This window comes from Ctenopharyngodon idella, chromosome 23, assembly GCF_019924925.1.
Source record: "Ctenopharyngodon idella isolate HZGC_01 chromosome 23, HZGC01, whole genome shotgun sequence".
Lineage (NCBI taxonomy): Eukaryota > Metazoa > Chordata > Actinopteri > Cypriniformes > Xenocyprididae > Ctenopharyngodon > Ctenopharyngodon idella.
In genome coordinates this window covers 21962399-21989148 of record NC_067242.1, presented here as the reverse complement: position 1 = coordinate 21989148, position 26750 = coordinate 21962399, and the positions used below count along the sequence as shown (strand labels likewise).

Below are 26750 nucleotides of genomic sequence, written 5' to 3'. Positions count from 1 at the left end.
GGCAAAATCTTAAAGGGTTGGTTCACCCAAAAATGAAAATTCTGTCATTAATTACTCACCCTCATGTTGTTCCACACCCGTAAGACCTTCGTTCATCTTCGGAACACAAATTAAGATATTTTTGAAAAAATCCGATGGCTCAGTGAGGCCTGCATTGCCAGCAAGACAATTAACACTTTCAATGCCCAGAAAGCAACTAAATACGTATTTAAAACAGTTCATATGACTACAGTGGTTCAACCTTAATGTTATAAAGCAACGAGAATACTTTTTGTGTGGCAAAAAAAAAAAAAAAAAAAAGACTTTAATATCTAGTGATGGGCGATTTCAAAACACTGCTTCATGAAGCTTCGAAGCTTTACGAATCTTTTGTTTCGAATCAGTGGTTCGGAGCACGTATCAAACTGCCAAAGTCACGTGATTTCAGGAAACGAGGCTTCGTAACCTCATAGGTGTTTCAAAATTTCAGTGGTTCACCACTGGGGGGCGTAACTTTGGCAGTTTGATACATGCTTCAAACCACTGATTTGAAACAAAAGATTCGTGAAGTTCCATGAAGCAATGTTTTGAAATTGCGAAATGGGTGAACTAACCCTTTAAGACACCATATTGTGAGATATAACAACTCATATTTATATGCATTTCATGTAAGTAGTCTGATAAACTGTTATAAAGATCTTATTGAGGTGTGAGCTCCATATTCTCCTATATCATACTATATGAGCCCTAAAAGCCTGATGTATCAAATATGATACATCAATATGATGCTCAAGAAAAAACACATACGCAAACTTTATTTATTTTTTTTTTTGTATAGAGATTCAGTGAACTGTTCCATTTCAAATAATTTGATTTTTCTGACTATTATTTTGTACAGTATGTCAGGCTTTACAATGCTATTAATCACTATCTCTGTCCAAAATTCTCTGAACATTTGGGATAGTTATAGGTGACCTCTGCTCTTGCAGATCCTAAAGAGGTCATTTTTCACCCTGACCTTTGTCTTCTAACCCATCTCTGCTGTCGTCTTGATGATCACCCCCTCCTTTGTCACGAAATTTGTCACCCAACCCTAAATTGAACATGACTCTTCATTAAAGCATATTTATCCATCTGTCACAAGCTGTGAATCTACTGCGAAACTCTTCAGGTTTAAACAATACTTCAATAGGGGATGCATGGGTCCCAGACGATCTAGGTCCTGACAGAGAAAGATTGCTCTGATTACCTAAAGAAACTGCTAGTCAATTAAGTAAAGCTTTAGCTAATCCTGTGAGTGTTCTTTGCCTTCTAGGCTACCAGAATGCATTTGTCTACTTCAGTCCTGTCACACCAGCAATTGCCTGTAGATTTGGCTCCCTTTGAAGCACCCTTACATACACAATTTATTTTTATTAATGGTTCTTTTTAAGGCAGGCATCATTGTTACTATTGTTCATACTTTTAATTACGGGTTGTTTATAAACCCATAACTTTGAGTATTAAACTTTGTTGTGTAACTCTGAGGTAAGCTATTACTTTTCTAAACGGTCAGACTATGATTTCTGCCTGGCAGACAAAAACAAAAAAACAAAAAAAAAAAACCAGATGAAAATAATCCTGTTATTACTTTGAGCCGTTTTTTTGGAAAAAAGTCTCTTATGCTCACAAAGGCTTCATTTATTTGATCAGAAATACAGTAACAATAGTAATATTGTAAAATATAATTACAATTTAAAATAGTTGTTTTCTATTTTATTTTTTATTTTTTAAATGTAATTTAGTCCTTTGATGGCAAAGCTGAATTTTCATTACTCCAGTCTTCAGATCATGATCCTTCAGAAATCATTCTAATATGCTGATTTGGTACACAAGTAACATTTCTTATTATTATCAATGTTTGAAAACAGTTGGTCTGTGTAATATTTTTGTGGAAACTGATATAATTTTTTTTTTTCAGGGTCTTTTGATGAATAGAAAGTTCAAAAGAATGGCATTTATTTAAAAAAGTTACAAAAGATTTCTGTATTTTTTTTTTTATTTTTTTTTTTTAATTTAATGCATCCTTGCTGAATAAAAGTATCAGTCATTTTAAAAAAGAGAACCCTTTTAAACAGTAGTGTAGGTAAACTGACTACAGATGTTTGGTGTTCATTCTTTTTTCAGATGACAAATCCTGCTATTCAGAATGACTTCAGTTATTACAGGAGGACCCTAAGCCGCATGAGGATCAATAACGTTCCTGTGAGTTTTCTCAAGAATTGAAACTGTCACCTCTCTAATGCAATGACTTGCAAGTTTTTTCTGACATCCTCACCCCTCTTTCTCACTTTCTATTCATCTTTCTGTATGCTATATTTCTATACAAATATACAGTACTGTGCAAGTCTTAGACACATCAGTATTTTCATCCCCAGTTATTTATATCTTTTTCTGTAGTGTGTCAGTAGGAAACATCAATTTACATTTCCAAAACATTCTGGATTTCAGAAGTCATTCTGGATTTAGTTTGTCTCGTGTGGAGCACCGGCTGTTGACAGACTCATTGTGCATTCAAAAATCTCGCTGGATTATTACAATTAATTGCACCCTTTTTTGGGGGTGAAAATACAGACGTGCCTAATACTTTTGCACAGTACTATATATATATATATATATATATATATATATATATATATATATATATATATATAATATGTGTATATATATATATATACAGTGGCAAGAAAAAGTATGTGAAGCACTTGCAGAATCTGTGAAAATGTTAATAATTTTAACAAAATAAGGGAGATAATACAAAATGCATGTTATTTTTTTATTTAGTACTGTCCTGAGTAAGATATTTTTTTTTTTTTTTTTTTAATATATATATATATATATATATATATATATATATATATGTGATATATTTTTACTAGTGGGTGCAGGACAATATAGTTCATTTATGTAAGTGAGGATAGCAAAATAATGTAAACTGTGACATATTATACCCAAAAGTTCTTCATACAGTGGACTACCAGTAAAGTTGATAAAAATTTGGAACCAAAAATTATTCAGACACTTTGACCTGACCATGTTATGCTTAAATGTTATCTGACATAATTAAGATTATTTAAACTTTTAAATATTTTTTTATATGTGTAACTTTTAAAATTAAGTACACCTCTGAATGTGCAGCTCTTGATTTTATCTAAACCCCTTTCACATAACTAACACACTTCCTTTTTTCTTTCTCACACAAATACCAAATACTCAAGCACTCAGCCACTTGCACATACCAGCCCTCAGGGGACTGTTGAGGACCCAAACAGAAAATGGTCTCCCACTGGGAGTGCGAGTGAGTTCTGAGATGCTCACTGAAGTGCATTGAGGTGCACCAATATATTGTGGCACCTGATCTGTGGTCAGCTTTTGTGCCTGTCCTCCCCAGAGTCATCCTGCCCTCCTAGGACTAAATATCTGATCTGAGAGCGGGCCACATACATAGCCCTGGGGGACACCATGCAGTCTGCACACCTTGTTTAGTGAAATGACGCTGGTTTTCCCCTCATATTCTCCGAGACTGAATTTAGTAGCCCCACCATGGTTCCCCAGGGCCCTACTACTGTAAGAGGGCTAAATAAATCACTCTGGATACCCCTGTCTACATCTGCCACTAGACTATTGTTTAATATATGAACATATTTTTAGATTTGACACAGAATGTGCAGGTGAATACAGTTTACTGTAAGATTATACTGCTTTCTTATTAAATAAAAAATAAATTTATTGTTGATAAATTTATCTAGCTGTCCTCATTTTGAAACTGATATTTTTGCTTGTATGAAATGCGTTTTCAAGTAACCTATTTTTTTGTGTAAATAAATTCAGTAGATTTAGAAAGATTTCATAGCACTGAAAAGATTTTCAATTATTTATCACATATTTTGAGAAATATATCTAAAGCTTAATTTCCTCTTTATATATGGGTATGTATCACTTTTCCCACCTTTATCCCAATTCGCTATTTCTCCACAGAACCTATCCCAGATTCTACCCCATTAACCAAAATGACTTGCGGTATTGTAGGATATTCCATTGTTATAATGCCAGCTTTGCGAACTTGCAAAACTTTGATATACACTCCCTCCCCATTTTAGAAGAAGGTTTAAGAAACATCCATCCATTTTTTTTTTTTTTTTTTTTTTTTTTTTTTTTTTTTCAAAGATTAATTTTTAAAAATTAAGTACATTAATAATGTATTAGCATTTTGACACATTTTTTCACCTGAGAAATTGGGGCACAGGAGAAAAGGCCTCTCAATGCCTATCCATCTTCACATTGTTCTCTTTATGGTCTAAAATTAATCATTTTCATGAGGCATTGACTGTGACAATTTCTGAGAAACTGGTCAGAAAGAAAAATCTATTTTCTAAACTGTTCTTCTAAACATAAAATTAGTGTTTCTTTTTGCTTTAACTCCGTTAACAATGTTTTTGGTGTCTGTCTATGTAGGCAGAGGGAGAAAATGAAGTGAATAATGAGCTGGCCAATCGGATATCTCTTTTTTATGCTGATGCCACTCCCATGCTGAAGACATTAAGTGATGGCACAACAAAATTTGTATCTGAGGTAACAAAAATGTTTCAAATCAGTTCTCAGTGACATTTTCAAAAAATAACTTTTAAAGAATGACTAATTCTTTGCCTAACAGAATAAAAACTTGCCCATTGAAAACACCACAGATGTATTGAGCACCATGGCGAGCGTGTGCAAAGTTATGTTGGAAACCCCGTAAGTCTGCCATTTTCTCATTGGTCTGATGACACCATAAAGTTTGCAATGTATTAAAAAATTCAAGTAGAATCCACAAGAAATTGGGAGGTAAATATAAAATAAAAAATGTAAAGTGATTTGCTTATTGTCTGATATTGTTTGAATACAGAGAGTACCGCAGCCGCTTCAGCAGCGATGAAACTGTTTCCTTCTGTCTGCGCGTCATGGTGGGGGTCATCATCCTTTACGACTACGTCCATCCCGTCGGCGCATTCGCGAAGTCCTCCAAAATAGACGTGAGTGAAACCATCATCTCCCGTTACTTGCAAACCCATCTCCAAACTGTTTTCGCTCTAGGCACTAGCACTGACTCATAATCATAGTGCTTAGAAAACGTGGTGATGGCTATCTGGCAGCGTCATGACTCGTGAGGTTCAGTGCTGTCATTACTGTGCTACTCTAACCATGGCTGTTTTTTTCCCCAAACAGATGAAAGGCTGCATTAAAGTGCTCAGAGATCAGCCACCAAACAGTGTGGAAGGTCTTCTAAATGCTCTCAGGTACTGTGTTCAACAAGCCAACATTCAGTGGCTCATACATTAAATCTCACTATTTTAGTTTTTCACTCCTGTTTGCAACAGGCTATTAAACTGTATTTTGCTTTTTTTTATATAGTCATTTTTATGATTAAAAATTCAAGTTATTAAATCAATTAAAAAAAAAAAAATTATTATTATAATTTACATAATGTTTTTATACTAATACTGAATGCTATTAAAACAATTTAAATTAAAAATGAAGTGTTACTAATTACAATTTAAATTATTTTTATACTAATAATTACAATTATTAAATTAACTTAAAGTAAAATAGTTATAAATTATAATTTAAATAGTAAGTTTTATACTAATAAAAGTTATAGTTAAGTTAGATCAATTTAAGTTAAAGTAAATAATTATTATTATAATTTAAAGTTATTTGTAATTTAAAATTAAATTAATTTATGAATTAATTTAAATTATTTATAAATTTATTCAATTATTTGTTCATATTTATTAATTTAAATTAAGGGTTAGTTCACCCAAAAATGAAAATTCAGTCATTAATTACTCACACTCATGTCGTTCCACACCTGTAAGACCTTCGTTCATTGTCGGAACACAAATTAAGATATTTTTGATAAAATCTGATGGCTCAGTGAGGCCTGCAATGCCAGATTTGTAAAGCTTCGAAACTTCATGAAGCAGTGTTTTGAAATCGGCCATCACTAGATATTGTTGAATAAAGTCGCTGTTTTTTTTTTGTGTGTTTTTTTTAGGCGCATAAAAAGTATTCTCGTCACTTTATAATATTAAGGTTGAACCACTGTACTCACATGAACTGTTTCAAATATGTCTTTAGTAGCTTTCTGGGCATTGAAAAGGAAATGATCTTGCTGGCAATGCAGGCCTCACTGAGCCATCGGATTTTATCAAAAATATCTTAATTTGTGTTCTGAAGATGAACGAAGGTCTTACGGGTGTAGAGCGACATGAGGGTGTGTAATAAATGACATAATTTTAATTTTTGGGTGAACTAACCCTTTAAAGGGGCTATATGTAGAATTCATAAAACTGTGTTATTAGCGGCACCGGTGGCCGTTATGTGAATTGCAGCCAGCAACTTACTGCTCGTGCTCGCACTGGTGCACACGTAACGTACAAGAGACTATATGTGATTTAAGGTTTCCGTATACAGTACGCACGGCAAAGTTCTTTTTCTTCTTCTTCACTTAGAAGCAAAAAAGTTGGAAATACCTTTGCAGCGATATACTTTTAATAAACATCCAGACGTCGTCCATGCTGCTGAGAACAACATATGTAAATATGCGCGCTTTCCTCAATAACAAAATAAACGCACAACAACAAAGCATCTAATCATACTGATGTGGGTATGTTTGCACAAGCTCTGCAATTCACTGGCATCATGGCGACAGATGAGGTAATTCAAATTACACTTATGTTATGATAGTTCGATTATAAAGTATATTTGAGGCTATAGACTATATAGATCTGGCTATGTCAGACCATAGTTTGAATTAATCTTTCTTTTTTTTGCATGACACATTGACATTACAGTACAGAATGGCTCTTTCGGCATTATCCTGAACATTGTATAAGCATTTGTTTCATTTGTCATAGAATGAAAAAAAGGCTCTTGGGAGCGTGCGTAACTATCCAGAGTCCTTCACATAAGAATCAGTCTACAGGTTTTCATAGACAACCGAGGAAGTCAGGAAGGTCTTTTTTTTTTTTTTTTTAATTAAAGTTTTCTTACAAGCTGTTCACACGTTGCCAATAATAATAAAAAAACAAACTATTAATACATGAAAATTCTTACATATAGCCCCTTTAAAATAAGTCATAATTTATTATAATTTACATTTATGTATTATGATAAATAACACAGGTCATTGTGTCACTCTCAGCATCATATGTAGGAAGAGCCACTGCACTTGTTACAACAAGTATTTTCTTTGGAATATTCCACATAGAGTGCCATGAGATATGCATTTTCATGCATCCTGGCCCATGATTATGCTCTGCTGAACAGTAATGCTTGTTTGCCAACAGTGATGAAGATAGCTTGACACGTGGTAAAACACTGCAGTAAATATAATTGATACTTAATGTCTTCTGTGCAGGTACACAACAAAACATCTTAATGATGAGTCAACCACTAAGACCATTAAAAGCATGCTGCAGTAGCAACAAACTCTGGGACATACACCACTGGCCTCAAGCAAATGCTCAGGAGATGCACATACACTCTCTCTCCTGGACTAAAGCGATGCACAGAATGTTTTTTCTTTTCTTTTCTTTTCTTTTTTTTTTTTTTATTAAACAGAAAAAAAAAAAAAAAAATCAGATAAAAGCTTCTCTAATCTTTCCTTGTCTTTTTACAAAGCAGATGCTACTGGCGTTGTGTGGTTTTCTGTGCCAAAATGGTTTTGCTGAAATCCTTTGTTTTTAATGTTCCTAAAAGACAGCCATGCTACTGATGGCAGCTATGAAAGCATTGTTAGATTATATTTGTGGTAAGTGTTTTAATTTAGCTTGTTTCCCTATAAAGGGAGGGTGTGTTTTGACTTGAATATAAATATCTATATATTATCTATATGATCTAAATACACACAATTATATAAAAAGAGAGAAAATATATTATTTTTGTTTGAATTAATATTTAATGTTACATCCACTGCATGGCAAAATGATTACATTTCTTCTATTTAAAAGAAAACTAATGTTTCAAAATCATTTGTCTGTTTAATTTTGTGTTAAGGAAAAGGTGATTAAATTATGTTTTCAGATGGTACTTGGAGATCAAAAATGGAGATTAATTGATAGATCTTTTCAAGTTTTATATTTTTTATAGTTCTTGATATGTTTTTTTTTTCTGTAGGTGATATAATTTTCAGTTTTTGTTCTTTTTTGATCTGAAAACTAGCTTTTAAAAACTGTGATAGATTGTAATCTGTGTCAGATGTGATGACAACATGAACTTAAGGAAATAAAATGCTTTCATTTTTTATAATGAAATGTTTACTTTTTTTAAATACAGTGTTGCTAAGGTATATGCAAATGATCAGCACATGTCTGGCATTATGCAAATCTGCTGTGGCAGATGTTTGAATTTGTTTGAATTTTGGCACAAAGTTTGGTCAACATTGCAGCTCAATCACAAGATCAAACAAACAACACAGACAAACAACCACAGTTTTTGTTTTTTTTTTGTTGTAGTTTTTAATATCCTGAAATATTAATAAAGCTATGGTTTAGGGGCAGGTGTATCTGAAATAGATTATGCCACAATAATTGACTACCATGAAAAATATTAATTAAGATGCAAACAGTTGAGCAGAAAACATCGGAAATAGCGAATAATGTATCTAGATTTCGTGATCAAAATTGGTCAAAAGAATTTCTGCATCACTTCACCCAATCAGATTGGAACCACAGTTGGGCAAGTTACTTCCAAAATGTAATGCATTATATATTACTTGTTACTGTCATTTGAAAGTAATTAGTTACATTACAATATTACTGTCTCTGAATTGAAATGCGTTTCTCTACTTTTGCGTTACTTTTGAGTTACTTTCACCAAAATAACCGAAGTATGATGGCATAATATGCTAAAATGTAGTTTATTGCTACTCATTATACATCCAGTGGAGGGTGATGTGGTATAGCATAATGACTGTGTAGGCCAGTGATCCTCCATGGGGGCTTGGAGATAACTTAAAATTTTTGAGATTACTTAAAAATAATTTAAATGAATTAATATAATTCATTAATTGTATTATTAATACGTTAAATTAAATATTAACAAACACCACCTCTCTGCGTATTCTGTGATTGTTTCAGAGCAGCTGATAAACAGACTGAACGGTGGCTCAAAACACCCAACCCAATCAGTAACATAGTATACGCAAACAGGACTGATTTGTATATTTGCAGTGTATGTTTATCTAAAAAGTCAGTTAATGTGTTGTGAAGATCTGCTCTGATCTATCTTATCTGTTCTAACTGACTTATGTGGGAATGAAATCAGTCGGTTTTAACATGCTTGCAATCAAGGGTTCACAGGCTGTGAGAAGGGTGTGGCCGTAGTAATTCTGCAGTAAGGGCATGTATGGAGGTCAGAGAGGATGGAGAAAAACACTGCAGGGCTCTCTGCATTCTGTCAGGAGAACTCTTGGGGTTGTGGAGTGAGAGAGAGAGTTTTAGGGTGTGTCCTGTATCCATGCAGCAGTTCAGGATTGAGGGACAAAGAGTGCAGATGTTGAAAAAGAGTTCAGGAAAGCAGGTCATGTAATGGTTGGGTCAGCAGCACCACTGAAATGCTTTAGAGAACAAATGATGCACATATAATTTTGGCTTGGTTGATGTGTGAAATTGTGGGTGGCAATGAAATGTATCAGCAATAAATATATGTGTGTGTGTGTGTGTGTGTGTGTGTGTGTATGTGTATATATATATATATATATATATATATATATATATATATATATAATATATAAACATATATAACATAGTGTATATAACATTTATAAAACAGTTAGTTCCTGTCCTTGATTCACGATAAAACACGGCTATGACCGCTTCACCCAACGGTTCTGTGTATCACTACACAACACCCTTAGCAACCACTCTTAATAACGTAAACTGTATGTTCTCAATTGATACTGTTCATTGAAGCTTACTGTATTATGTAGAAGATTATTGTGAAAAAGAGATCGAGTTAACGAGTTTATTACCTGCATTCAGATTTAGCATTTTCCTTCAGGTCAGTCCTATGTTCATAATAAAAAATATGTTTAAATGTCTTGTCCTTTTAACAGTTAAGGGGTTTTCCCGTGACTGACAGCGCTAGTCAAAGCATTGCATCTTTTTCTGTGTTCACAACAATTCAGTCTTTTCAATGTAAAGGTCTTCGCTACTGACTGACACACTTATAAAGACAGTCTTTGCCACCATCTAATGGCGTAATAATGTAACTTATATTGCTGTTCACGGACAGGGACTTTTTTTCCGGCGGGAGGAAGGATTTTAGTGAAAGTTTGCTTCATGAAAGTTGCATTGATACATATTTTTGGCTTTAATATTTGTATTGTGTGGTAACCGTTTTATAAAAACAATAAAGTACTTGAGGCTAGTGCTGTATCATGAATAAGTCACGGCTAAAGGGGTTGCAGCGCCCTTCAGCCGTGACTTATTCACGATACAGCACAGCCTCTCGTACCTTATTGCTTACATATACAGCATCTCACAGAAGTGAGTACACCCCTCACATTTTTGTAAATATTTTATTATATCTTTTCATGTGACAACACTGAAGAAATGACAATTTGCTACAATGTAAAGTAGTGAGTGTACAGCTTGTATAATAGTGTAAATTTGCTGTCCTCAAAATAACTCAACACACAGCCATTAATGTCTAAACCGCTGGCCACAAAAGGGAGTACACCTCTAAGTGAAAATGTCCAAATTAGGCCCAAATTGTCAATATTTTGTGTGGCCACCATTATTTTCCAGCACTGCCTATACCCTCTTGGGCATGGAGTTCACCAGAGCTTCATAGGTTGCCACTGGAATCCTCTTCCACTCCTCCATGATGACATCACGGAGCTGGTGGATGTTAGAGACCTTGCGCTCCTCCACCTTCCATTTGAGGATGCCCCACAGATGCTCAATAGGGTTTAGGTCTGGAGACATGCTTGGCCAGTCCATCACTTTTACCCTCAGCTTCTTTAGCAAGGCAGTGGTTGTCTTGGAGGTGTGTTTGGGGTCGTTATCATGTTTGAATAATGCCCTGCGGCCCAGTCTCCGAAGGGAGGGGATCATGCCCTGTTGCCATTCATGGTTCCCTCAATGAACTGTAGCTCCCCAGTGCCGGCAGCACTCATGCAGCCCCAGACCATGACACTCTCACCACCATACTTGACTGTAGGCAAGACACACTTGTCTTTGTACTCCTCACCTGGTTGCCGCCACACATGCTTGACGCCATCTGAACCAAATAAGTTTATCTTGGTCTCATCAGACCACAGGACATGGTTCATTAGTCTGCTTGTCTTCAGCAAACTGTTTGTGGGCTTTCTTGTGCATCATCTTTAGAAGAGGCTTCCTTCTGGGATGACAGCCATGCAGACCAATTTGATGCAGTGTGCAGCATATTCTCTGAGCACTGACAGGCTGACCCCCCACCCCTTCAACCTCTGCAGCAATGCTCATACGTCTATTTCCCAAACACAACCTCTGGATATGATGCTGAGCACGTGCACTCAACTTCTTTGGTCGACCATGGCGAAGCCTGTTCTGAGTGGAACCTGTCCTGTTAAACCGCTGTATGGTCTTGGCCACCATGCTGCAGCTCAGTTTCAGGGTCTTGGCAATCTTTTTATAGCCTACGCCATCTTTATGTAGAGCAACATTTTTTTTTTTTTTTTTTTTCAGATCCTCAGAGAGTTCTTTGCCATGAGGTGCAATGTTGAACTTCCAGTGGCCAGTATGAGAGAGTGAGAGCGATAACACCAAATTTAACACACCTGCTTCCCATTCACACCTGAAACCTTGTAACACTGAGTCACATGACACCGGGGAGAGAAAATGGCTTATTATATTATACAAGCTGTACACTCACTACTTTACATTGTAGCAAAGTGTCATTTCTTCAGTGTTGTCTGAAGAAATGACACTGTTGTATGTGTATATATATATATATATATATATATATATATATACGTACACTTCACAGACAATGCCACAGCACACACTCACCGGCCACTTTATTAGGTACACCTGTTCAGCTGCTTGTTAACGCAAATATCTAATCAGCCAGTTACATGGAAGCAACTCAATGCATTTAGACATGGTCAAGACGATCTGCTGAGCATCAGAATGGGGAAGAAAGGTGATTTTGAATGTGGAATGGTTGTTGGTGCCAGGCGGGCTGGTTTGAGTATTTCAGTAACTGCTGATCTACAGGGATTTTCAAGCACAACCATCTCTAGGGTTTACAGAAAATGGTCCAAAAAAGAGAAAATATTCAGCATGTGGCAGTTCAAAATTAGACAATAGATGACTGAAAAAATGTTGCCTGCTCTGATGAGTCTCGATTTTTGCTGTGACATTCAGATGGTATAGAGTCAGACTTTGGTGTAAACAACATGAAAGCTTGGATCCATCCTGCCTTGTATAAAAGGTTCAGGCTGGTAATGGTGGTGTAATGGTGTAAGGAATATTTTCTTGGCACACTTTGGGCCTCTTAATGCCAATCGTGTATCGTTTAAACACCACAGCCTACCCGAGTATTGAATATCATGAAGCCTTTTAATGTTTGTTTCACTAATGATTTGATCATTTTGCATTTCAGTGAAAATGATTGAAGAATTAATGATCTCAGCTTGAGCACTGGGTTGCCAGTCCTTCTTGTAGTCATTGTATTATGGTAGTCTGCTACATATTGGCTTTTGTCTGTCTATTTGTTGAGTTATTAGGAAGGATGAGAAATAATTAACCACAATATACAAGGTAAGTGAGATCAGCACTAGGCAATTGAAATGAATAGATAAACACTTTGATGTTCAGATAATCTTTTAAATTACAAAGTTCCTGTTGAAAAGTATTATTCATTTGAATAGCTTTGCTAAAGTTTCTGAAGGAATATACTGCAGTCCTTCTGGTGGCTGTTAATCCTGTAAACAGCTTTAAAATTGTTATCAGTGGACTTCAGAACAGCTTTTAATGTTGTGAACTGTCTTCAAACAGGCCCATCTTCTCATAGCAGATATATGGAACTTTTTCTTCATGTTTCACCTTACCCTAAGGTATGAACTTACTCTTTCTATCGTTTATTTTTTAAAAGAACGAGTGACTATTACATTTGTATGCAGGGTTTAAAAACATGCTTTTAAAGGAATAGTTTATGTGAAAGTAAATAGTGACATAATTTAGATTTTTTTTTTTTTTTTTTTTAAATGAACTAATCCTGCAATATAATATTAATAAGTATAATTAATATAATACAACTTGTCAGCACTTTCACCTTAAGATAAACCTTCATAATTTATTTATTTTTGAATGTCATGGATTGGTGTGATCTTGTGTGGTAAGGAAATATGAAACTGTTACTATACGGCTTCTGAGAATTCACAAGCTAAGAAGAAGGACATGCTATCTCATGACACAAGAAATTGGTAAACCACAAAACTGTTACTTGCCAACTCTCACAACTTTTGGTATTTATTAAAAGACTTTGCGAAGAGGAAGATCTTGTTCTTCTATAAGTCACATTCACATGGGTCAACATAGGACAATAAAAAGTGTTCCCATTCATAATTTTCAGATCTGTCTGATCTGGAGAGGATCCAACTGATTAATTTTGAGTCTTGTTTTTTTTATTTATTTGTTTATTTTTATTTTTAATGTTCATACTGTATGAACATATTTGCTCAGTTCCAAAACCTAATGAGCTACTTAAAGATGCAATAAGAGATTCTCTTCAGAAACATTTTTGTTATGTTGGTTGAAAGTCTCCTCATATCCTGATGGCAATCACTATGTTAAGCGGTCTAAATGTATGTTTAAAAATATATATCAACTGTGGAAGGCGTAGGACCGTAAAATGTTTTTACTTTCCTTCTGATCCGACAGCACTGGAAAAGTATCGACCAAAAGAAAGACAGTCTGGCCTACAATAAAAAAAGGCTGGATCATAAGAGAGGTAAAACCCTGAATTAATATCGGCGTTGCTTTTCCACGCTGGAGACAGCTGCGGGAGTCAAAGGGAAGGATGATGCCATGGTTGCAGTATTTCTTTTGGACAGGTGACCCACCGATGGTATGATTCGATTTGATGTGTTTAATGTAACATATGCAGTTTGTGTAACGTTACCTTTACGAATTAGCTCAACGACAGCAGCACCCAGCGTCTAATCGGGAGCTATTTTTATGTTTCCAACGTTACGAGCAAACTACAACATCCACGCCTTTGGTGCATGGATTCGTAAGGCCACCACCTCCATTTGTTTCGACCATTTGTTTTTGAGTCTTGCTACAAACAATGAGTAAGTTAAAACTTCTTGTTTTCTCCTTCATTGAAAATACTCTCAGCGTCCCTGCCGTCCTTAGCACGAAAGAGAGTTTTGTGTTGTTCCTTAGCTTGATATTCTGACAATGTTTACATTGTATTTTTGCTGAAATACTATCACCTTTCTGGTTATAAAGACAGTGATGTGGTTAAGTTTTGTGCTCAATGCTGCTAGTTTTTCATGAGCTGTCACTTTAGAAATGTCCAGCATATCTATTTGCTGCATCCGATTCATTTTTGAAAAGTTGTTTGCGTGCGTTTTTGTAGTACTGTTATTCACTGTACTGTAAAGTTTTGTCTCCGGTGAATGACATAATGTAATCCAATAGCGTTGTCTCTGGTCTGTGTGCGTTTATGTGTCTTGTAGGTGTGGCTTTGGACGGCGATTTGTCGGGAGAGTGGGATGTAGGCTGCATCCGAATACCTAGGCAGCTGACTTGTTGCCTCGCTGCCTTATCAGACAATGACTTGTAAGGCAGCTTTGTGCATGAAGGCACCTCGCGATTACATTGTTGCCAATTTAGGGATTTTGTCACTAGATTTAGTGACTTCATCGCCCCTTTTGAGACTTTTTTTTTTTTCAAAAGTTTAGCGACAAATCTAGCAACTTCTTGGACAAACCTTATCTAGATTCTTACTTTGCCCATTGATCTATATTCATATTTATATAGATCAATGAATTTGCCATTGATGTCATCTATTTCGGACAGACTTCTGAGGCAGTGTAACAGTTTAATTATTTACGGCAAAATGAGAACTAAAGAAATATTTAATTACTACAGTAGTAATTTCTGCTAGAAATGACATCAAAAGTGGAAAATGTTGGTCAAAAATGTACATTTGCTGATTTACACACAAACGACATCTTTATTTTTCTAGCTCAACTGTCACAGAATGGAACGCACAGTATTGTGGGATATCAAAGGCAGCGAAGGTGACATCAATGCTGCCTTCAAAAATCCATCAGATGAAGGTATCTCAGGAAACAGGAAGTGAAGCTAACATTGGATTTGGACATGCCTTGATGCCTTCCTACCTTGAAATGTGTCCTCCAAAGGCAGCATTTTACAGTTTTCGAACGCAGCCATACACTTTCAATGCTAGCAGGCTAAAGTTAGCTTTTTCCCAGAACACCTACTGCACCTTTAATCACTTACATTTAATCCCAAAAATTGATTATAAATTCAATTTAATTAAAGAATAATTCATTTTGTTAATCAGTTTTGACAGTTGAATTTTTTGACAGTTTTAGTTTTTTAAACTATCTGATAATTAAATTTTTGTGATTATGTATATCTGTGCAAATTAACAATGTTAGCTTAGCAACATGTTAATGGCAAACTTTATTGAAAACCATTTTGAGTCAAGTCTTCTGTGCGCTTGGTGTGAGAAGCACTGTTGATATATACCCTGCCAATGTAGAACACTTCAAATCAGTCACGTCACTTATGAGATTTAATTTAGACCCCTAGATGTCATTCATTTTCAGTTAAAATTACATATTTGTGTTAAAAAAAAAAAAAAAAAAAAACATTGGCGATGCAGCAAAGTTGAGACAAGTAGGTATGTGTACTTGCATCGACTAGACAATCTTTAGTTAATTGCTGTCAATGTGAATGCACCTTTAGAGGACAGGTGATGATGTAGGGATGGACCAGAGATTCTGTCTGCGTGTCATGTTGGTCTGATATTCATATTAAGGCACATGGTTTTAGTTCACCAGTGACGTGACTGAGACTTGGCAAGATCTCTGTTGTTTGAGTAGACACTGAACACCGTAGAGGATGTGGTTTGACATGGGGCCCCTCACAAAGTGGCGGCGCTGTCAGCATATAGCCAGAGGTGCAATTTACACTTCAGCAACTGCAGCACTCTCTCCTTTAACACTCACTCACTTAAGGGATTCCTCTTACTGTCCACAACTGGGTACTGTAACTAAGCTATAGTCTGTTTTTCACAGTTTTGTGAATATCTAGCCATCTAAAGAGTCTTATCATGTGAATAGTCCAAGTGCTGGCAGCACAGACATTTCAAATAGGACTGTGATAAACAACCTTGGCTAACGGCCCATCTGCCATTTTTGGCCTACACATGATAAGCACTGCAAATAACATTACAGAAGGGTGTCTTTACTATTTTGCCACTCATTTGCATAGAATATCTATTGCATATAATATAATGATTATTTTGTGAATCTAATGATATGTCTTTGTCATTTCTTGTTCAACTTGATCTACACATTGTGTTGGATTTTAAGCCATAAACCAAACCAACCAGCTACAAGTTGAATTACAACATTACAATATTTAATTTGAAACAAAAAAAGTGCTTGAAAAACTGAACAAAAAGACAAACATTCAAGACTGTATTTAACGGCTTTAATGCGAGAATTACATTGACTACGTCATTTGCAGTGCTTCATGGTAGTGGACAGATGCTAAAGAGTTCTATTGGTGCAATTTGGTTGTTACGATTCTCTGTATGGTATAGATTTCTTTCCAGAATAATGGGTAATGTAGTTTTTCACCAAGAATTCTACAGTTAAACACAATTATTTAATAATAAGTTGAGTTAATGCAGGATGATGACTTCAACAGAATCATATACCAATGATTAACGACCCCATAGCTCCCAGTAGGTCTGTCTTTAAGTATTTATTGTTTATAAATTGCCGTTAAAAATCAATTCCTCTATGGAGAAAATTAATGGAACCCGACTGTTGCAGTCTTTTGGCTGAGACAACTTTTTGTTATACTCTATTTGGCGTCTGATTAGAAATGATAGAAAATTGCTATGCTGTGTACAGTATTTATTATTAATCATAAAAATATTATCACATTATATTACTGAAGTCAAATAATAATGGTCAAATATTTCCCTTTCTTTATGTTTTAGTTAGCTGTTGGTTAACAATCTAACAGCTTGGTCTACTAGCTTAGCATAGTGCTAATTGGTTAGGAAAAGCTCTTTTGATGAACTAGAACAAGATACCGCACTACGTTTTTGACATTGGGGAAGGGGGTTATGGTTCTACAGGGGATCTTGTACTTGTCCAGCAATCATCAGTTGTTTCGAAAGGTCAGCGTGTAATGGGGTCAAAGCTGAAATTGTTGTAGCTTGATGCTTTGCTCTATAAAGTACAATGCACTGGGGAATGTTGAGTCATCTGAGTAAACTTTGTCTTCAACACCTCTGCCTATAACTTCTAATTTCAACACTGTTGAATCCCACCAAAAAGACACAATGAAATAATAGCAAACAGCAGATGACACCTTTTCACAGAAAAACAAACAGTTTTTGGTGAGGAGCCACATAACCAATAAAGAGGTTAAACGGCCACTGGTTTCACTGAAATTCATTTTGGGGGAATTCTGCTAAAGAGCAGAGAGAGAGAGACTGTGAGAGTCAACCTTGACAGCCAAACCACAATGTCCTTACACATTGCAACCCTACCTCTCCAGGGTGTACTCTTCTAAGAATGACAACGGCTATCTGCTGATACCCCCTGAACACTCTGACACTTGCAGACCCACTTCCTCTAATTCGTTGTCTTAATCAGTGAAGCTTTCCTGCAACAGTTAATCAATTATGTCAAAACTTTAACGGCTTTGCTCTGTAACAGTAAGGAATGCCATAATCGTGGTTTGCTTTGAGGAAAGGGTGTTATAATGTTATAAAATGGTATGAAGAAAATTTACTACTGAGATACTACTCTTGCTTTAAGTTTACATAATCTGGAGTGTTAAATCAAATGGTCCTCTGACAGTAAAGATCATGATCATCATGATAGCTAATTCACAAACTGCTCCTTTTACAGTATAGAACCTGAATATGTGGAAAAAAATTAAAGGTGAAGTGTGTCATTTTTGTGTCAAAATAATAACCCTGAGACGGTTTTAACTAAGCCATTTGTAGGTTAACTTCCTAGTAAAGTATACAAACTGGTTTGCGGCATTCTCAAAATGCTAATCTGTAATACAACCAGCAATGGCTGAATCAATAGCAGGAGTCTTGGCCCAACCAATATTGGATGGGGTGAGTGTTTGAAATCACACTTCACCTTTAATTTGATGCAAATAAAAACAAAGCTGTGAGGGACAGATATAAAGTCTGTTCAGTAGGTCTAAAACATTTGGGCATCCGACCTGTCCAACGCAGCAGCAACAGCTTAACCAATGGTGTGAGTTTGCGGCAGGGCAAACTGTTATCTGACCAATAGCAGACAGGGAGATTCTGTCAGGCAAACCATTTTGAAAACAATCATTTTTTCAAATTCCATTTGATGTTGCACGTGGCACAGAAATTACATTCTTCAAATTTAATTTGACACAAATAAAAACAGCTGTGAGGAATAGACATACAGTCTGTTTAGTGAGTCTTAAACATTTCATTTTAAGATTTGTCACCTGTAAAATGTTTGGAAAAACAGGTTCGACAGAGATTTGTCAAAAGTACCAACTTCGGTACCAATCAGTACTGAAATTTAAAAAATTTGCTTTGAGCGCTGTTGAGCGGATTCTTAAACACCTCTGATTGGCCATTGTGTTCTCGCTGTCATCGGATATGTCTGTGATTGGCTACAATGTTCAACGCATGGCAGCGTTTGAAAGCACACGGAAGTGTTCGAATTTGAAAGCGTTTTGAAAGCGGGAGTGGGAGCGTTTGAAAGCAGGCTTCTTATCAGCGGACTGGTCTGTGATAGATGCCTGCTTTCAAACGCTCCTGTGTATATCTGTGTAAGCACTCGGTGAAGAGCATCATTGATGACTATTGTTTTTTTTTGAAGTGTTGATCATTGAAGCCAACCACAGACATATCTGATGAGCCATGAACACAATGGCCAATCAGAGGTGTTTATGAATCTGCTCAACAGCGCTCAAAGTGTCACATTTTTAAAATTTCAGTACCGACTAGGTAAGTCGGTACTCTTGACAACTCTAGTTTGACAAAACATTTACAATACATTAGGTGTATATGTCATTATGAATGTACTTCTGTCCTTTACAGCCTTTTTTTTTTTTTTTTTTCTTTGTGTCAAATTAAATATAGCATCTACCCAGATTTAGATTCATAGAGTGGGCTTTTTTTGGCCAATGATTGATTGTGTATACTTGTGTTTGTCAGTGTTTTTGCTGCTGTGCCTCTATTTAGCTTAATTTTTCTGTCAGTTAACGATGTGCCCAGACTAATTACAGCTCAGGTAAACAGTAGTACATCATTATCTCTGTCTAGGGAAGCAGGAAAAGTTTCCAAAATGTCAGTGCGTGTAGGCTTTTGACAGACAGCCAATATACCTCACAGCTTCCTTAAGGCCTCTAATCGCACAGCTTTTGTCCTCCAGAAGGTCACCAAAGTGTTAAATACTTCCACACTTTATTATTTTTCATTCCACTAAAGGTCGGTAGCTGAGTATGAATAATACTATCTGGGATTTAATTGAGGCATTTATAAACCAAGCGATAAGTTAAATGGCAATAGACAGTCAATCACATACTTGACTTGGTCTTATTCAGTATTTAATGAAGATCTGTTCCCTTTGAGTCCAATAACAAGTTTTCTTCCCTCTTCAGGGAACAGAGGGTGAACTTCAGATCTTTCCCACCATCCATCTTGCACCAGTATGAGTTTTCCTCAAAGACTTCAAAGACCAGCCCAGAACGTCCTCAGATGAGTGATCTTCCTAAACCTGGCCAGGCTCAACCAGTCTCAGCTCAACTCTGCCTGACCTTACATGCCTTTTTCACACCAGCTGTCAGCGCACATGCAAACGCCCTGCCAGCTTGCTAACGGGTGTGTTTTCATGTGTGCCATATGATTTAGATGCGACAAGAGCTAAATCTTCTCCATCCCTTTCATGGGTCAGAGATGTCTCTCATCCATGACCCTGAGAATTTGTCATCTATGCTGCCTCTTCTACTCCCAACCAGTTTGTCATTTAGTTAAGGAAATATAAGTGGTCACGCTCAGCTTGTGCCCTGTAATCTTATCTTGAGGAGGCCTGTGTTTAAAGAAAAACTTTAGGAGCTGTGACACCAATCAGACCCACCCAGACACCTCCTGTCTCAGATGTTCTAGTTACAGTAAAGGTGTAATTATGAAGGAAGTTCATCAAATGTTCAAGCAATTGCTATTAACAATTTAGGTCTTGTTTTCCTATTTATTGGAAACTGCTACTGTATTTTGGTTAATGCAGGACTTCACTTTTAATTATATGCTTAAAGGGTTAGTTCACCTAAAAATGAAAATTCTGTCAGTAATTACTCACCCCCATGTCGTTCAAAACCCCTAAGACATTTGTTCATCTTTGGAACACAAAAGAATGTCTTTTTAATGAAAATCTGAGAGCTTTCTGTCCCTCCATTGACATCATACGCAACTACCATTTTCAAGCCCCAGAAAGGTAGTAAAAACATCATTAAAGTAATCCATGTGACTCCAGTAGTTTAACCTTAATTTTATGAAGCGACACAAATGCTTTGTTTGCGGATTATTGGAGATTAATATTTTGTAAATAAAGTGGTAAATTATGTTTGTTTTTGCTCAAACAAAGTACCTGCATTGCTTCTTTTGTGTTCCAATGATGAACGAAAGTCTTACGGGTTTGGAACGATATGAGGGTGAGTAATTAGTGACACAATTTTCATTTTTCGGTGAACTAACCCTTCAATATGCCAAAAATGTCTTGTTTTTTTTTTTTTTTTTTTGTCTCTCATTCAGTTATGAATTAAGTAACATGATAGCATAAGTTTTCCATTCAAAATGGAGTTTGAAGTAAAGAATGTAGTGGTTGTTCTTTTGCATTAAATTAAAATTAACGTGACTAAAGCCTTAAAGATTCAAAAAGGACAATAAAAACATGAGAAGTATAATAAAATTGGTCCATATGATTCTGTGCAATATTCCAAGTCTTCTGGAAACATAATTAGAGCCTTATTTAAAATTGAACTTGTTATTCACTGATAATCTGTGGAACAAAAAGTGAGAAATTTTGACAACCACCACATTTGTCAGCATTTCTCTTTTTGTTACACAGAAGAAAGAAAGTATTACAGGTTTAGATAAACATGAGATAAAGTAAAGGATCACAAAATTTAAATTTTTAGGTGATCTATTTCTTAAATCTTTATCTCTGCTGTTCGCATGGCTTATTACAGGCCTAAAAAGACAAATGTAAATGTGAAATTTTATACTAGGTGACAAAAGCAACCTGGATCCTTGTATCCGTCAATGCAATTTGTCTTGCATGCACTGATACAGATACAGTTTCTATTTTTGACCTGCTATGCAGCTACTTCAAATTTTAGAAAAATCATATATGATTTGATTGTTATGCATGTTTAGTCCTTTTATAGAATATAACTGAGTGTTACATTAAAGCCAGATTTTTCTGGTCTCTTGTTACAGAAACCTGCCTGATCCACATGGAGAAAATTGCAGTTCTCAAGGAATACTTGAATCTTGAGACATCACACAGAACAGCATGCAAGGAATGAAGAAGAGTTGAGCCACTCAACTCTAAAAGGTTTGTCCTTCCATTAATAATTTCACCAATATATATTTGTATTTGTTTGTATATTTGTAGTCCCCAGGTATTTTGTGTTTGAGACCTCTCATTCAATGCAAGCTGTTCCTTCAATATTAGCTATTTCTTCAATGCATGGATGTCATAGTAGTGGCTTGAATCGTGGGTAAAAGTCTGAGTATTTCTTCACACTGTGGTTCGGAAGAAGGCAGCGACAGTTACTTGTCATATAAATCTTTGGGAGAGACCTTGATGACTGTGGAAACTGTGTCTTGCGGCACAAGGGCAGCCATTTTGGATCTCGGTCACATCCGATTTCATGAATGGACCACTGTAGGTAATGAAGGATGTGTGAAATCAGAAAGAAGCCAGCTCCCTAAAGCCGGAGAGGGTCTGGCTTGTGGATGGGCCTTCCTGTTTGGTGGTTGTCTCACTACTGGCTCTGTGTCCTGTAAGTTAACAGTTTCTTTCAGAAAAGAGGATGTTAGACCACAGGGGGAAGTGTGAAAAGGAACTGTATCATTCGAAAAAAGTGAGGGAGGGGGATTCAAAAAGTGAAGCGCAAGCAGAGTTTAATCGTATGTACAATTACTAAAAGAGTGAATTGTGAAATTCAAGACTATATGATAACATACTTCCACCTTATGGTTCCTTTGTGTGTATTATGAAATATTGCTGAGCTCATTCATGTACTGTATCATGCAATTGGGCTCTGAGGTTTGTGCAACACTTCCCAAACCTGTGGTCCAACAAACCGATGAAGCAACTATTCATTGATAAACTCTATAATTCTCTCATATTTTGAAAGCAACACTGCAGATTTTACTTGTGAAACTCTTGTTAGCATTATAACCGTGTGTGCTGTAAGTTTACACTTTTGTGTTCTTGAACATTCATTTAGTTGGTATTTTGATTTTCTAATCTGACTATAGAATGAGACAAAAAGTTGGCTTACATGACCAGCATTCGGGTTATTTTCTTGACTCCTCAACCCCCATGGTACAGACATTGAACGTGGCATAGTTGTTGGTACCAGACGGGCTAGTCTGAGTATTTCAGAAACTGCTGAACTACTGGGATTTTCATGCACAACCATCTCTAGGGATTACAGAGAATGGTTTGAAAAAGAGAAAATATCTAGTGTGCGGCAGTTCTGTGGGCTAAAATGCCTTGTTGATGCCAGAGGTCAGAGGAGAATGGCAAGACTGGTTCGAGCCGATAGAAAGGCAACAGTAACTACTTGTTAATACCAAGGTCTGCAGAAGAGCATCTCTGAACACACAAAATGTTGGACCTTGAAGCAGATGGGCTATAGCTGAAGACCACACTGGGCACTACACCTGTCAGCTAAGAACAGGAAACTGAGGCTACAATTCACACTGGCTCACCAAAATTAGACAATAGAAGATTGAAAAAAACGTTGCCTGTTCTGATGAGTCTTGATTTCTGCTGCGAAATTCAGATGGTATGGTCGGAATTTGGCGTAAACAACATGAAAGCATGGATCCATCCTGCCTTGTATCAGTGGTTCAGGCTGCTGCTGGTGGTGTAATTGTGGGGAATACTTTCTTGACACACTTCTTGGGCCCCTTTGTACCAGTTGAACATTGTTTAAACGCCACAACCTATCTAAGTATTGATGCTGATCATGTCCATCCCTTTATGACTACAGTAAGTCCATCTTCTGATGGCTACTTCCAGCAGGATAACATGCCATGTCACAAAGCTCAAATCATCTCAAACTGGTTTCTTGAACATAACAATGAGTTCACTTTACTCAAATGGCCTCCACAGTGTCCAGATGTCAATCCAATAGAGCACCTTTGGGATGTGGTGGAATGGGAGATTCGCATCATGGATTGCAGCTAACAAATCTGCAGCAACTGCAAAATCTCTGAGGAATGTTTCCAGCACCTTGTTGAATCTATGCCACAAAGAATTAAGGCAAAAGGGGTTCCAACCCGGTATTAGCAAGGTGTACCTAATAAAGTGGCCGGTGAGTGTCTAAGAGACAATTAAAGGGTTAATTCACCCAAAAATTAAATTTCTGTCTTTAACTACTCACTCTCCTCCTTGTCATTCTCCTATGCTGTTTATGTTCAGCACTTCCAGGTTCTACGTCAGAACACCAAGTCATTATTGGCTGGCGTCGTGCTGCTCACGTGAAAAGCATCGGCCAATACTGAGTCAGCTTTTTGACGTAGAACCTGGATGGGCTGAATGTAAACAGCGTAGGTGAATGACAGGGAGGAGATGGAATTGTTGAATGAAGTTGTTATTTTTGTTTTGTTTTGCGCACAAAAAGTATTCTTGTCGCTTCACAACATTAAGGTTGAACCACTGTAGTCACATGGACTATTTAAACGATGTCTTTTCTACCTTTCTGGGCCTTGAAAGGAGCAATGACGTTGGTGCCAATGTGTGGTTCAGATAGCTCTCGGATTTCTTAAAAAAATATCTTTGTCAGTTTGTGTTCCGAAGATGAACAAAGGTCTTGTGGGTTTGGAACGACACGAGGGTGAGTACTTAATGATGAAAAGTTCATTATTGGGTGAACTAACCCTTTAACAGTCAACTGGTCGGTATCGTTGCAATGCAAAGGAGTTCTTGATTCTCCTGAATGAGTTTATTTTGCAATTTAAAACTGGCTGAATTGTATACGCTACCGTTAGTCTAGGATCAATACGATTTTTTTTATGCTTTTAAAGAAGAGTCTTTTGTTCCCCAAGGCTGCATTTATTTTGATCAAAAATACAGTAACAGTAATATAATATTACAGTAAAATTAATATTGTTATTTAAAATGACATTTAAAATCATGTTTTCTGCTGTATATTCTATTTTAATATGTAATTTATTCCTGTGGTGGCAAGGCTGAATTTTCAGAGTTTTATTTAAAAAATATATATATATATATTTGATGAAAAGAAAGTTCAAAGGAACAGCATTCTTTTGAAATATAATTCTTTTGTAACATAATAAATGTTTTTGTCACATTTGATCAGTTCAGTGCATCCTTACTAAGAAAAATCTATTTCTTTACAAAGAAATCTTCTTTTAAAAGATTGGGTGGATGCCTACACTGCCTATAGAAAGGGCCAGTGCTGCATTTAAGACCAGCTTCACTGTCATGCTGTTGGTACAGTGGGGGTTTTTTCGTGAAACTTAATATGAGGAACTTCCGCACAAATATACATTTGCCTAAATATACAGTTGGGGCCTGCAGGTGGAGTAGTCGCACCAACTTTGTTCATTCTCTTTCTCTTTACTCTTTCTATATGTTTCTCTATCTCCGTCTCTCTCACTCTGTCTCTGTCTATCAGTCTCTCTAGTCTATAGGGAGTCGGGAGTCTGGAAAACACTGATTCAGCGCTTACCCATACATTCAGTCACTCAGTGAAGTAACACACACAAATGAAACTGATGCTTTACACACATCAGTGTGAAATCTCCGTAAGTCATATAGGGACTCATAACACAGCACTGATATTCTGTCATTTACATTATAGCGTCAGCTGCTATGAGATCTGTCCTCACTTGGCCTCATGTATGTGATATTATATCTTAAACGGTTTAATTAACACTGCCAAAGCAACCATGTGTGAAATGTAGAATGGATAAATAGTAGTGTAAGTAGTTCTGCTGTCACAGTTTGCTGATGCATTGCTATAGTTGTACATGTTAGCAGTTGTATATTTTAAATTGTAAATGTGATTTTGCTGTCTGATTGTAGTAATCATACAACGGTACCAGTGTAGCTTGATTACTGAAACTATAATGACTTTTATGAGCTTGTTCTTTTAACGAATGGTTCAAATTTTTTTTACTGAGTTACAGATTTGAATCAGTCTGAAACCCTGATCTGTATAATTTTCATATCCTAATGCAGGTATTTCCAAACTTTTCTTGTCAGTCGTACCCTTCTGACATAAAATACTTCCCTTGAATGGCCCTTGAAATTTCTGAGTTTTTTTTTTTTTGAATTCTGTATTTTTTTTTTTTTTTTTTTTTGTGATGGTGGAACAGTGAAACTGTGAGAATAGAAAAGCTAAACACACATAACTAGTGAGACAGACTAAATGACAGATAAGATGTGAAAAGGAGGGTGAGAGATTGTTAAAATAAGACAACTAAGGCACCTTTTATAGTGGTATACTATAGTTTCATCTAATGCTGCATCTCAGCCACACCTCATCCCTTCATCTCACACACACACAGCAACAGCAGTGAGCATGAATAATGCAGTCAACGCTGTGTCGACACGCTCATCGCATGGTTTATTCATCACTGCCGGTGATGTCGTAGGCCACAGCTCCGTCAAAACGTTGATTTCGTCTGAGACGGCCGAGCCTTATCGCTGTATGCCGTTCCAGAGACTGTTAGTTTGACCTCAGAGTCCCTTTGTATCCCTCTCCAGGGAGATTTGGTGTGACTTTAGTGTCCCTTTCAGCATGAAGGATCAGAGGCTTCTGAGGGCAGAGGAGTCACGCATGTATTTATACAGCAAAGCTCAAAGTCAATATCTGCTGTCACTCCTCCCAAAGTCAATAGCGTGATGGAGAATCTATCGAATTTTCTCTAACTCCAGGGTCAAATCCCAATGGAATATTCTGGAATGCTGAAGACACAGAAGGGGAAGCTGACTCACTAGTCGAACAATCTGCACTCTCAGAATTCCACCATCATTTAAAGTTACGCATCCGTTGTCTCTATGAATGTTTATTTATTAATTTGGCCTACATAAATTAATAATCATTCTTAGTTACCGATGGTGTAGTAATGGCAACTCAGTTTTAGCATATTTAAATCTATTCCACAAAATTCTGCAGATTTTCCCTCACAAAACAGTGCAGATAATCTAAAGA

The 26750-nt window shown here is 36.4% G+C and overlaps 1 protein-coding gene and 1 long non-coding RNA gene across 4 annotated transcripts in view; both read left to right on the top strand.

Annotated features, from left to right (window-relative positions):
- fam49bb (family with sequence similarity 49 member Bb) overlaps nt 1–8312 on the top strand; it is a 57664-nt gene extending 49352 nt beyond the window's left edge. For all 3 annotated transcript variants that reach the window (XM_051882755.1, XM_051882753.1, XM_051882752.1), the window contains 6 exons: nt 2146–2223; nt 4474–4590; nt 4673–4752; nt 4904–5030; nt 5224–5294; nt 7418–8312. In XM_051882755.1, the coding sequence (XP_051738715.1) occupies nt 2146–2223; nt 4474–4590; nt 4673–4752; nt 4904–5030; nt 5224–5294; nt 7418–7481 (537 nt within the window). In that variant the 3' untranslated portion in view covers nt 7482–8312. The remainder of the gene's footprint in view (nt 1–2145; nt 2224–4473; nt 4591–4672; nt 4753–4903; nt 5031–5223; nt 5295–7417) is intronic.
- A 4587-nt stretch (nt 8313–12899) lies between these two features.
- On the top strand, nt 12900–23994 carry LOC127506194 (uncharacterized). Its single transcript, XR_007927934.1, has 3 exons — nt 12900–14101; nt 19935–20154; nt 21769–23994. It is a non-coding gene; the product is annotated as an uncharacterized LOC127506194 (long non-coding RNA).
- Nucleotides 23995–26750: the final 2756 nt, after the last annotated feature.